Below are 14153 nucleotides of genomic sequence, written 5' to 3' on the forward strand. Positions count from 1 at the left end.
ATATATATATTATGAATTTGTATAAATTGAACTATGTATTACATTTTGTTCAACTTAGAACCTTGAAAAACCCCAATAGCTCCGTTACCTCTCCTATCTTTTTCTAAATAGACGAGGAAACTTCCAGAGCTGAAATAATGGAAATCCCAACAAAAGGTGCTGACCGCTGACCCATAAAGTTTAGTTGTTCCTGAAGGGAATTGATACAGTTTCCAAGTGGATCTATGAATTTGGTGGTGGTGGTTCTTGTTAAGAGTCAAGCAAGTCTCTGGTTTCTATTAACATGTGACAAACTCATACATACTCAAGCGTAACCCTTCAATTAAGACAACGTTCTGGATTATAAAATGTTTTTGTATTTACTTTACTTCATAGTTGAGGGAAGATGTATTTTTAAGAGTATATATATAAAGGCAAAGCAGAAACCCAGAAATATCATAGGGGTGATTTGGTCATTAACTAGTTCCATGCAAATGCAGTTAAATCATGATGATTCTTGATCATGAAGGGGAAGAAGGAGAACCAATCAACCAGTGTCACAAAAAGGAGTAAGGATAGCGACATGCCATATTTTGCCTCGTGTTCAAAATACAAATACCAAGATATTAAATAAAGATAAGAAGACAAAGACACACTTCCTCTTTCACTCATTTTTTTCTTCCTCACAAGTCAAAGCCACATTATATAGACATCATTTCTGTTCAGTGTGTTACTGTTTCCTCTGAGAGACACACATTCTGAATAAAAAGCATTGCAGCAATGGCTGCTCTACCCTTCTCAACAACCTGCAGCCATTCCAAGTTACCTATACATCGCAATTCCAAATCAAGCTTCGCAGGTTTCAGTCCAAGAAACAGTATTTGGCAGTTGTTTGTAATCACCAAGTCAAATTCCAGAAGGGCAATAAGAAAACTGTGCGTGAAGAATGTTGCCAGTGACAAGAAGCAGGAAATGAAAGAACCACTCAATGAACAAGGTTGCTTACTTATTGCCTTTTCAATTTATTACTTTAGTCCCTTCTTCGTGTTCTAGCATACAATTCAGAAAATTCATGTTTTTAAGTCAGATAGTTGTATATTTTTCTGTAAGTCCTTTAAGATTTTCATTTTGTGGAAAAAGTTGCTGGGGTGGGTTTAATTGGTTGCTAGTAGTGTGCTGTTGTTCTTAGAACTAAGAAGTAGAGAACAACAATAGCGATGTCCAAGCATTGAGTTAAACTGTCAAATGCACATAATAGTTGATTCAAATAGTGGCTTTTTATGGTGTACTGCTCCAACTTAGATTTAGGAATTGTAGCTTAAATAAAGAAGGGAAGTGGCTCTTAAATTGGGATTTGTAAATAATATGTGACGAAAATAAAGTTACTATGATGTGTAAGCCATCTCTTATTATGACACTTTTTTGTCTGTTTATCATTTCGATGTTTAGTGGAGGAATTGTAGTACCGAAATACAGAGAACACATTTCTCCATATTTTGAAGTTTAAATTCCACAAACATTATAGTATAATGAGTTTTGTTGATGGTGATGTAGCATGAGATTTATAGGACTGTTACTAAACTAATTAGTGTGCTGTTACTCCATTCTCCTATGGATTTCATTTCATGCTAACCAAGTTTCCTTGTGTCTTAATGGAATTAATGGTAAAACCTCATTAGATGGACAAATTAGATGTTTATTTATTCAGTGAATCAAACTGACAACTCTTTCAAGTGTCCTATTGAAGTATACATATACTTCAAAATTAATAAAATACAAGATTTATTAGTGCGGTTTTTCTATTGTGTGCCAAGGGCACACAATAAGAATTCATGTATGGTAAAATTTTATTAAAAAGGACAAAATATTACCTAATTTAAGGCATTAATACATTAAATGCTACAATTCTTAATAAAAAAATATTTTTTAATTTTTAAACTTGTGGTCTTGTACACATGTTAGAAAAACCGTTATTAGTAATATATACAGTATTGTTTTTCTTTTTCCTGCAAATAAGGTTCTAATTATTAATTCTTTCTTGCTTAACGCTTGCAGGCACTTTCAATGAATTTGTACCAGATTCTGCATCTATTGCTTCTAGCATCAAATTCCATGCTGAGTTCACCACCCCTTTTTCTCCAGAGAAGTTTGAGCTCAATAAGGCTTTCTTTGCAACTGCAGAGAGTGTTCGTGATTCTCTTATCATAAATTGGAATGCAACAAATGACTATTACGAGCGAATGAATGTTAAGCAAGCCTATTATATGTCTATGGAGTATCTACAGGTTCATCCTGGGGGCAGAAGTCATTTTCTTTTCAAATGATATATCAATTTTAATCACTGCCATTTTTTTTTTCTAATTGTGAAGGGTAGGGCATTGCTAAATGCAATTGGGAATTTACAACTCTCGGGTCCTTATGCTGAGGCTCTCAAAAAGCTGGGTCACAACTTGGAGGATGTGGCTAATCAGGTTAATTCATATTACAAATTTCTTTCTTGTCAGAAACTATAAGTGATTTAATTTTTGTTACCATTTTAGTTTATCAGTTAGTCCTAGTCCTACATGTAGCATGTAAGAGAAAATTGAGCAGGACTAATGCTTCTTTGTCCATTCCACAAAATTGTTATCTATCATCTTGGGGATATCAGCTATTATCATTCTTTATATCTTTAATAACTAATATAAGCTAGGCTTTCTCTAGACAATATAAATAGTTTTGTATTAAATCCTCAAGATCTTTAAAAGATCTTTTCCTTTTCTTTTTTTTTTCTCTTAAAAGAATATTGTGAGGAAACAAGCAATCAAATTTAACAATAAAAAGCATTTATCTTTTATGGAAACGAACTACTAAAGGACTAAGAAAAACTTCATAAAAACTTATTAATTAGAAAGGAATGGCAGTTTTATGGACATACTTTCAATGTTAATTAGAGCTTATTTAAAAGCAAATTAATATACAATCCCACAGGAACCAGATGCTGCCCTTGGGAATGGGGGATTAGGTCGGCTTGCTTCTTGCTTTCTGGACTCCTTGGCAACTTTGAATTACCCTGCATGGGGATATGGACTCAGATACAAGTATGGTTTATTCAAACAGCTTATAACAAAGAATGGACAGGAGGAAGTTGCTGAAAACTGGCTTGAGGTATTATTCATATGCATTGTTTCATAGTTAATGACTTGAAGAAACTTTTCATATTATAGTAGGCATGCCTTGTTCTATAATTGGTTTTTTACCTATATTCGGAATTTGGAATGTTATTTTAATGAGTAGGTAATATGTTAGAAGTGCTATGTTGATTCTGTCTCTTTGCAGATGGGAAATCCATGGGAAATTTTGAGAAATGATGTTTCTTATCCAGTTAAATTCTATGGGGAAGTTAATTCAGGGCCAAATGGAAGTAAACAGTGGATTGGAGGAGAAAATATATTGGCTGTCGCTTATGATGTTCCAATACCTGGATACAAAACTAGAACCACTATAAATCTGCGATTGTGGTCGACTAAAGTTTCTCCAGAAGAATTTGATTTGCAAGCCTTCAATTCTGGAGATCATGCCAAAGCATATGCTGCTATGAAGAAAGCAGAGAAGGTCTGTGGAGACTCTTATTTTATTTTCTTTCCTTTAACCTTTAGGATATTGTAATTGTTCAGATGTCTCAATCAGTTAGGAATATAGACAATTCTTTTTATAAGGTTTTAACAATCCTCCTCCTTTGCACTAGCTTTTGGGAATGAGTTAGGCACAAATATCCAATCTTGCAAACTTCACATACCAGGTGTGAGGGGTGTGCATTATGATGTCCAACATCAATTCAGAAAATGATCATAATACTCCTTATCTTAGTTTGAACAACCCTCCTCTTATGGGCTAGTTATTGGGAGTGTGAGACTCAATTTTCTAATAGTAATTGTGAATTTGTATCGAAGTTAAGCATCCTCCCTGGAACTTTTAAAGGTACATGCCTGAAAGGTTTCCAAATGTCCACTGTTAAACTGAGAAGTCTAGTGTGTAGATATGAAGCAAAGCTTATTTTCTTCTTGTTACAAACTGTAATTGCACCTCCATTTCATTTACCAATCATCTGAAAAATTATTTGCTTTTGTAAACACTAACTTCATTTGGACTTCATAAATCACTTGTGATGCTCATTTTTAATGTTATATTGCAATCAGATCTGCTACATTCTGTACCCCGGTGATGAATCAATAGAAGGAAAAACTCTACGATTGAAGCAACAATACACACTATGTTCTGCCTCTCTCCAAGATATTGTTGCACGCTTTGAAAAGAGATCAGGGAAGAGAGTCAATTGGGATACTCTCCCAGATAAAGTGGTGGTACAAATGAATGATACTCATCCAACACTTTGCATTCCTGAGCTGATTAGGATATTGATGGATGTCAAGGGTTTAAGTTGGGAGAAAGCCTGGAATATTACTAAAAGGTGCTTCCTTTTGCAAAATCTGTGTATTCAGCTAATATTTAAAAGTTAATATTAAAGCAAATTGTTGGGATTTCAGCTAATAGCTTAGGCTTTTAATGATATTAGAGCCTCATAGTTCAACCTCTGCCACCAATTAATTTGATTTTCAGCGCAAGGAAAATGGCCATGTGCTTAGTCCATGCTTTAAGTCCAAAGGGCTCTTCTTGAGGGGAATGTTACTTTTAGTAGCATTGGTTTTTAAAAATATTATTTACTTGTTTGGGGTAATGTGTTTATTTTGTTCTGAATTTTCTATCTTCATCTTTGGGTGGAATTCTGTGTGCCATCGTATACAGAAAGATTAGCTTCCATTTTCAAAATTCAAAGCTTCTCCACAATAAAACTTCTGATTCATCTCTAGTGCTTTGTAGAATCACTTTTCAAAATTACTACCTTGTTCCTTATACTCTGATACCTCTTTTAATGACTCTTCTGTAAGAACGGTTGCTTACACAAACCACACAGTTCTACCAGAGGCACTAGAGAAATGGAGTTTGTCACTTCTGCAGGATTTACTTCCTCGACACGTGGAACTAATAAGAATGATAGATGAAGAGGTAATGCTGTTAAACTTATGAGACTTTAATATATTCTTGGTTTATATGCACATCTACCTGTTATTCTTCTTTATGAAATATTATTTATATATCTTTTGTCATGCATGCTTATTTTGTTATCCAGTTGATACATGAAATCATTGCCGAGTATGGTACAGATGATCTTGAATTGTTGGAACAAAGATTTAAAAAAATGAGAATACTGGAAAATATTGAATTGCCTAGCTCAGTGATGGAGCTGCTTAATATTCCAAAAGAGACTCCTGCTGTTGATCCTGTGGAGGAAATTGATGTTGATGATAATGATATAAAGGCAACAGAAGAACAGGAAAAAGAAGAACAAAAAGAAGAAGAAGAAGATGATGACGATGGTGATGATGAAGTAGGGAAAGAGGGGGAGGAGGAAGAAGAAGAAGAAACTGTTGTAGAGGATACTGGCAGTAAAATAGAAGTGAGATTCAAAGTTGATTCAAAACTACCAATGATGGTTCGCATGGCTAATCTATGTGTTGTTGGCGGGTTTTCTGTAAATGGGGTGGCCGAGATTCATAGTGAGATTGTAAAAGATGAAGTTTTTGATGAATTTTACAAGGTAACAATACCAGCAAACTGTGTCAGTTTTCAAGAACAGTTTCTTTCTCGGGATCCCTCTGTATATACATCCAGAAAACAGAATGCTCATCAAATTTCTTTATCATTTAACTGTTGACAGTTGTGGCCTGAGAAATTCCAGAATAAAACAAATGGGGTGACCCCTAGAAGATGGATTCGTTTCTGTAATCCTGATCTTAGTAAAATCATAACCAAGTGGATTGGAACAGAAGACTGGGTAACAGACCTTAAGAAATTGGCTATACTTCGCAAGGTAAATTAAATTAAAATAATATTTGAATTAGGTAAGTTGACATGATTTAACTTCCACGATTGGCAAATGAATATATATACGACTGTTCATATATATATCACTTCATAATGATAGCAAGCAATACAGGTCATTAGTTAGTAAAGTGTCACTTTACAATTTTTTTGGAATTTTTTTAGTTCCTATATATTTTTTTTCTTATGGATGAATTTTATTTAACAGTTTGCAGATAATGAGGATCTACAATTGGAGTGGATAGAATCAAAAAGAAGAAACAAAATAAAGGTTGCATCATTTCTCAAAGAGAAAACGGGTTATGTTGTCAATCCAAATGCAATGTTTGATGTGCAGGTTGGTTTCTTCCACCAACCACTTCATTTCTTTCTTCTACTGTTTTAGTTAACATTTGTACTGAAGGACTAGAGTGAATTTTTTCATCTTGATCAAGGATTAGAGTTCATGGTTCTTTAATGCCTTACTAAATCTAAAACAACTGAACTCAATCATGCATAATTCATAAAGGTGTTTAGTTTCGTTAGATACATAGATTTAGAATTCCATGCGACGGTTACACAATAGGTGATTATTAACAAGAATAAAATAACCCACATCTGGGTTTTGGTTAATTACTAGACAACACATCAAAATCCTATCAATGTCAGCTTAATATATAAAGGTCTTACATTAATTGGGAAAATTGGATAACAATTAAATTCCAATGTCATGTTGATTTTCACACTAAATTAATTGTTGGAGAAAGATCTAACGTTTTCATTTCAGGTGAAGCGCATTCATGAATACAAACGACAGTTACTGAATATCATGGGAATTGTTTATCGCTACAAGAAGATGAAAGAATTGAGTGCTAAGGAAAGAAAACAAATGGTTGTTCCTCGGGTTTGTATTTTTGGGGGGAAAGCATTTGCAACCTATGTCCAAGCCAAGAGGATTGTAAAATTCATCACAGATGTAGGGGCTACAATCAATCATGATCCAGAAATTGGTGATCTTTTGAAGGTATGCTCAACTTTGGTGACATAGGTAGACATAGAGTGATGCCCATTGTAGTCATTCTAAAATGTTCATTGCATGTGCCTAGGCTCTTTTTTTTGTGAGGAAAAAATGAATTTTTTTTCCAAAATATGCTATTTTAGAAAAAAAAAATATGGGATCTTTCCAAAAATCGACAGATGCTAAAAATAGCCAGTGACGTTATTAGTTATTTTTATTTTATTTTATTTTAAATTATTATTAGCGAATTTTGACTTTTTATATTTTTTTAAGCAATTTTTGAACTCTACATTTCTGTAATTTTTCTAGAAACATCATATTTTAGAATATATAATTTTTAAATCCCATGTATAAAAAAAATAAATTCATGTGTCTACTGATTGTTAAATTAAGATCTATTTAATTTATCTCAAATGAAACTCTGGAAATTGCTTAATTCCAGGACTGAATCCCATTGAGGCCAGTTGGGTTCAGAAGATTTAGTTCAAGTCTAACTCAATAATTTAACTAGAATCATCAAGTTATTCAACACCTTCATGTTGAATAACTTCATAATATGTATCCAGAGATTCCACCTGCAAAAGTATAAGTATAGGATGAAAATTTTGGGTGGTTGGGAAAAAGCTAAAATGATTAAGATAAAGGGCATTAGACTAGCCTTTCGTACTACAAACTCATAAGGCTAATCTTTATTCTTTGCCTTACTCTGTAGGTTGTTTTTGTTCCTGATTACAATGTCAGTGTCGCTGAAATGCTAATTCCAGGCAGTGAGTTGTCCCAGCACATCAGGTACTTTTCTTTTTTGGATAAATATTTTTTGAAAAACAAATAATTTAATTTTTTTTACAATTAAATTACTTGGTTTATATTCATGTGACGCCTAATATGAATTCATTTTCAAGGGCTGATATTATCATCAATGTTATCAGTTTTTGTTTCTGGCATTTCTTTTTCTTTTTTTCTGTGTGTTTAGCACTGCTGGGATGGAAGCCAGTGGGACAAGCAACATGAAATTTGCAATGAATGGATGCATACTTATAGGAACTCTTGATGGAGCGAATGTTGAAATAAGACAAGAGGTTGGAGAAGATAACTTCTTTCTTTTTGGTGCACGAGCTCAAGAAATTGCTGGGCTACGGAAAGAAAGAGCCGAGGGAAAGGTAAGTTTTTTTAAAAATATGAATCATGCAGTTCTTCCTTTCCTTTTCCTTTCTTATTATTTTGTTTTCATGCTAGAGACAATAGCAATGGCTAAAGATAAACATAAGTTCCAGCTACAATAAAAGTTTAAGCAACCTCAAGACCCTCATGTTATGTTTATCTGCTGATACCACAACGCATTTCCAAATTTTGCATTAGCTTGGTGGAATGGAAAGCATACAAATATATATGGGTCCAGTTTGGATACGCTTTTGCAAAAATATTTGTAGGAGAAGAAAATAAGTAGTAAAATAACTAAAATCCTTCTAATAAGTTAAAATCAACTTATGCTTCTGTTTTTATCTTTTATAAATATCTATTGAGAAATTAATTCAAACCGGGTCATAATCTAAGTATTAGTTGAAGAATCAATAAAATTTGGCTTCTACAAATCCCTTAAGGCATTATTATTTTAGTCCAAGCTAGTGAAATGAATCATAATCTCAATCTTCTATGGTCTATACTATAATATGTGCAGTTTGTACCAGAGCCACGGTTTGAAGAAGTTAAGGAATATGTAAGAAGTGGTGTTTTTGGACCCTACAATTATGAAGAATTGATGGGGTCGTTGGAAGGGAATGAAGGCTATGGTCGTGCTGATTATTTTCTTGTTGGCAAGGACTTCCCTAGCTACTTGGAGTGCCAAGAACAAGTTGATGAGGCATATCGTGATCAGAAGGTAAGTATCATCTCTCTGCTCAGGGATTTCCATTCAGAAGTCAGGAACAAATCATGAATTTCACATCAACTTTCTCGTCAATTTAATGCTTAAACGGAGCATCTTTCATAGAGAATAATGCCAGCCAGCTTAGTAAAAAAAAAATCGCGTAAAGATTAAAATATTAATTTTTTAAATATAAAGATTAATTTATAAACATGTCAAGTATTGAGATTAAATATGTATTTTATAATTTTAAAAAATCACACAACACTAGATGTAATTACATATTTAAGGAAATATCTGTTTTACAACTCAATTTTATCTTTATAACACCTGAATATTGACTAATAAGAAATTTATTTAATTTTATTATTTTACTTTTCATACTGTTTTTAAATGAATGAATAAAATATTAATGTTAAAATTTTTATTATATTTTTTAATATATAACTATCTTAATTCATATTTAATATTTTTTATATAATATATCAATTTTTATGAAATTTTTGAAATAATTTTTTATAAAAAACAAAATATTTACTATATTTGAAATGTAAAATTATACAGTTATAAATTTTTTTACAAAATCAACTTTATTACATCGAATTAAAATCTCATTAATTAATATTTATGGTATTTTTTCTATCAATTAGATATTTTATTTATAGAATAATATTCAAGTATATTTAGTTTTTTTTTCAACTTCAATAAAAAAATATTTTTTTATATAAATTATTCTTAATAAATTTAGTAATTATAATTATGATTTTTTTATTCACTATATATTTACTAAATTACTAAGTTCTATATTAATAAATATGTATAATCTTGAACTATCAATAATAATATTTGACTTGAATGTATAAATTTTTAATATCTTAAAAATTCTTGATTTTTTTATTTGATTGATTATTTTTAATTTTTCTAGATAAATTTATCAAAAATATTTTATTTATTTATGATTAAACTATACATTAAATCTCTATAGTGAACACTTGTTCATGAATTAATTCTTATACTTTAAAAAAAATTATATTTTAATTCTTGTATTAGTGTTTTGTTATGTTTTAGTTTATAACTGTGATAACATCATTAACGACAAAAACTATAAAACATAACAAAGTATTCGTATAAAAATTAAAATATAAGTTTTTTTAAAATACATGAAGTAATTTATGAATGAGTATTAATTATTAGAGTTACTTTTCAGTGGCTATTATTATTCCATTTAAATTATATTTTACATTTTTTTTTCAAATAGAAGTCACAATAAACACACGAGAACGAAAAACTTTCATTGTTTAAATATTGTATTTATTTCTCTACTTAGATATGAAGTAAGATATAGATCCTGTAGCAATTTAAAACTCTTTGATGTTGGTGCAGAGATGGACAAGAATGTCAATCTTGAACACAGCTGGTTCATACAAATTCAGCAGTGACAGGACTATACATGAATATGCTAGAGATATATGGAGAATTGAACCCGTTGAATTGGCTTGAAAATTTACACATGCTTGCAACTTGTTCCCAAATCACATAGCCAATGCAATTATGCAAAGGATATATTAACTTAACCTAGAAAGTTAATGTTGTCATCATAGCATTTGTTATACTTAAACGAATAAGAACTCTCTCTGATTTCACTGTTGATCTTTTATATCCAATTCCGTGTTGGTTTTGAGCTAAGTAATCAAAATCAAATAAAATTTAAGTACGACTTTTCTTAATCTAAAACCAATGTACAATTTACCAGCAGATTGATATATTAAACGAATTACTTTTCACCCAACTTTTCGTAAGCGATGATAAAGATGACAAACCTTCCTAGTTCCTATCCCCAATTTTTTGATAGTTTTTATCAAAAAAAACTTTAAGTGTATTAGAAATCACAAATACATTGTTATACTTCCCATTAAACATTTTTACTCCTATACCTTAAACTATTAAATTCAAGAAGAGTATCAACTACATGCTTGCAGGGGTAACAGTTATCATACTACTTTTGCTGTGAATATAATTATACAATGTAAACTATGTAAATGTAAGATATCTTAGCTGTTAGAATAATTATAAAACTATGCAAACTTCTCATCACAAGGACTTTCTTTCGTAGTATAAGACCTGTAATTACAGCAACTCAAATTGTAATTTAAAACTCTAAATACGGCTGATAACTTTATTGAATCAGGAGTGTTATTTAGTCAAAGACAACGTGTATGAAAGACAAAAGTAATTAGATACTTGCGTAGTGATATATGGTTGGGAAAAATATATTACAAGTTTCAATAAATATACATGGTTAGTTAATATTTATTACTTTTAAAGACTCTTATAAAAAACATGACAATAAAAAATATTTTTTTTATATAAATCTTGATAAAAAATAATAAAACAAATAGATTTTAAACTTCATTTTCATACAGAAGACTATTTCTCGTAATTGCCTGCAGAACTCAAATAAAAACATGTCTCTTTTGAATTTGGGTGTTCATTATAATTTATAGTTCAAAAGCTTGATTGTGCTTGACAAATTAAGCACAAGATGAGGCTTCCATAAAACCCAAGAAATGTAGTGTCGTAAGCAGTTATGTCAAATTGGACACATCGTAAAAAATTCAACGGAGAATCATAAGCTCTTGCATCAACTAGAATAGTGTCTCAGATTTCATGAGTCACCCCTCATGACAGTGCAAAACTATAAATAAGAACATGTCAGACAACCGATATGTTCAGGATTTTAGCGCGAGCTTAAAGAATTCAAAAAATTAATAATGGAGATGAACAATTTTGGAGATGAGGTGAAGAACAAACAAGTGATATTCAGAGACTACGTTGATGGTTCTCCCAAAGAATGTGACATGTATCTAGTAACAAAGACAATTAAGCTGAAGGTTCCACAAGGCTCAAATGATGTTTTAGTGAAGAACTTGTACCTTTCTTGCGATCCCACCATGCAATTCAAAATGAGGAGTGTGAGTGGCCCTTTAGTATCCACCTCTGAGTATTATGTCCCTGGCTCTGTAAGTCTTGTCGATCAAATTTAAATTTTTCTTTGTTTTCACTCCTACAAATCCAAATAAAATTGCAAAGTAGTAATAACTGATTTTTTTTTTTATCTTTCCACTTTTAAAAGAAAAAATTGTGTTTTCTAATTATATCTTTTTCTTTTTTTAGTTTTTACTCAATTTTTAAATATTTTATGTAGTAATAGATAGAAGTTATATTAGAAAGTTATCAATAGTTTTGGTAGAAATAATGATATTAATCATCATAATATCAGAAACTTACATGAGCTGACACAGTTTCATTTGGTTTAATCTTTTGTAGCCCATAAATGGGTTTGGAGTGGGTGAAGTTTTGGACTCGGGGCATCCAAACTTCAATGCAGGCGACTTGGTTTGGGGAAATACTGGATGGGAAGAGTATAGTCTCATCCAAAAGCCAGAAAACCTCTTCAAAATCCACCACACTGATGTTCCCCTCTCCTACTATACTGGAATTCTAGGTAATTAAGTGTTCTTGGTGCAATGAATTATAAAATGAAACCAAATTATATACACATTTGAATTTAAATTTAAATGTTATTTTCTCATCATTTTTTGGATAGGTATGCCTGGTATTTCTGCTTATGCTGGACTATATGAAGTTAATTCTCCACCAAAGAAAGGAGAGCATGTGTTCATCTCAGCAGCATCAGGTGCTGTTGGTCAGCTAGTTGGACAGTTTTCAAAGTTGATGGGTTGTTATGTGGTTGGAAGTGCTGGCAGTGAACACAAGGTGTGTGTATGCATATAATTTCTTTTATATTACTTATCTTATGCGTTGTTGTTGATTTAACTTCTAAATAAATCCTGTATAATGAAATAATTCAACATCATCTTTGCAACCTAGGTCGATTTGCTAAAGAATAAGCTTGGGTTTGATGATGCCTTCAATTACAAACGAGAGCATGATCTGGATGCCGCTTTGAAAAGGTCAGCACTTCTTTCTTTCTTTCTTTCTTTAATCCTTCGGTGTGTTTGAATAAACAATTTAATTATGTCATTATTCAATAAATTCTTATTATATTAAAATTTATGATTTAAATTGAATCATAAAATTTATTAGAATAATAAATTTTAGAAAAACTAAGTTAATAAGTTATATAAAAAACTTCAGAAACCATAAATTTCACATAAGTTTTCTTAAATACTCTCTTAATCTATGAACTTAATCAAATTAACTTTTTGTTAGTTTCTCGATATTGAAACCTTTTTCACCATGTGCTCTCGGTTTAATTCTTACCACATTATTATAAGCACAAAGCTGTCTTTATATGGATTCAGAACATAAAAGTAATCAAGATTTCAAGAGTGCTTCTAGTGTTGGTCTCTTGAGTCCAGTAACATGCACTCAGTGCTAGAGGATAGAAATAAAAGGCATGAAAAGCTATTGTTATTTCCTCAATACAGAGGAACTGATTGCTGATATTGATTTGCATTAGGTACTTCCCTCATGGCATTGACCTATACTTTGATCAAGTTGGGGGTAAAATGCTTGACGCAGTGCTGCTGAACATGAAAGTTTACGGTCGAATCACAGTATGTGGAATGATTTCTCAGTACAATCTTCTTCAGCCAGAAGTGCTAAGGAATTTGATGCATATTGTATTCAAGAGACTAAACATAAAGGGTTTTACTCATCTAGATTACCATTATGTCTATCCAAAGATGCTGGAGACTTTGTTGCCATACATAAGAGAAAAGAAAATTGTGTATGTAGAAGATGTGGTTGAGGGGCTTGAAAATGGACCAAAAGCCCTTGTTGGACTTTTCTGTGGTCGTAACTTTGGAAAACAACTAGTTAAAGTGGCTTAGTATCTTCAAATATCAAATGCATGCTGCAAAAAAATTCATAAATAATTATTATAGGACTTTGATACAGTGAGTGGTGTATGTGCTCCAGTCTCTGCATCGCCGGATCAGCCTTTTCTTTTAAAAATAATGTTTGCTTTACTTGGTTTTACTAAGTGTGTGTTTAGAAGATACACTTATTGAATAAATAATACCCTAAAAGGTAAGATATGTATATAAAACAGACAAAAATTCAATAAAAAAAATTATATATGATATATTTTTTTAATAAGACAAGAATAAAAATAAATTACATAATAGGAAAAATAACTAAACTCTCTTTTGTTAGAATATCATCTATGGATATAGGAAAAGGATATTCCTAAATTTAAAGGTTAAAGTAACCCTTGAAATCCATATTGGTAAGAGTGTTTACAATGATATTGATAGACCTAAGAACATACTCTATGCTAACTCCTTGAGGTTTTTGTAGCAACGCTCAAATGTACCACACTAATTTTTCATGTGTGCTAAAGCTTGCAAGCAAATTTGAGTTGAA

General features: G+C 31.4%; 2 protein-coding genes across 3 annotated transcripts; both read left to right on the forward strand.

The window, feature by feature from the left end:
- The first annotated feature begins 51 nt into the window (after nt 1-51).
- LOC113859216 (alpha-1,4 glucan phosphorylase L-2 isozyme, chloroplastic/amyloplastic-like) lies at nt 52-13395 on the forward strand. 2 transcript variants are annotated; one of them, XM_027492030.1, is made up of 17 exons: nt 724-976; nt 2035-2264; nt 2349-2450; nt 2950-3126; nt 3298-3573; nt 4158-4429; nt 4908-5025; nt 5150-5617; nt 5738-5890; nt 6110-6238; nt 6668-6904; nt 7611-7687; nt 7872-8058; nt 8577-8777; nt 10146-10285; nt 12478-12484; nt 13386-13395. In XM_027492030.1, exons 1-15 carry the CDS (start codon nt 760-762, stop codon nt 10260-10262), a joined length of 2961 nt encoding a protein of 986 aa, XP_027347831.1. In that variant the 5' UTR covers nt 724-759; the 3' UTR covers nt 10263-10285; nt 12478-12484; nt 13386-13395. The 2 variants fall into 2 exon arrangements, with proteins under 2 accessions (XP_027347830.1, XP_027347831.1); XM_027492029.1 differs by lacking the exons at nt 12478-12484; nt 13386-13395 and having other exon boundaries at nt 52-976; nt 10146-10490.
- On the forward strand, nt 11561-13618 carry LOC113859219 (2-alkenal reductase (NADP(+)-dependent)-like). Its single transcript, XM_027492032.1, has 5 exons — nt 11561-11782; nt 12090-12267; nt 12370-12539; nt 12654-12736; nt 13246-13618. Exons 1-5 carry the CDS (start codon nt 11621-11623, stop codon nt 13616-13618), a joined length of 966 nt encoding a protein of 321 aa, XP_027347833.1. The 5' UTR covers nt 11561-11620.
- The last annotated feature ends 535 nt before the right edge of the window (nt 13619-14153 follow it).

This window comes from Abrus precatorius, unplaced genomic scaffold (genome assembly GCF_003935025.1).
Source record: "Abrus precatorius isolate BTA unplaced genomic scaffold, Abrus_2018 Scaffold2, whole genome shotgun sequence".
NCBI classification, from domain to species: domain Eukaryota; kingdom Viridiplantae; phylum Streptophyta; class Magnoliopsida; order Fabales; family Fabaceae; genus Abrus; species Abrus precatorius.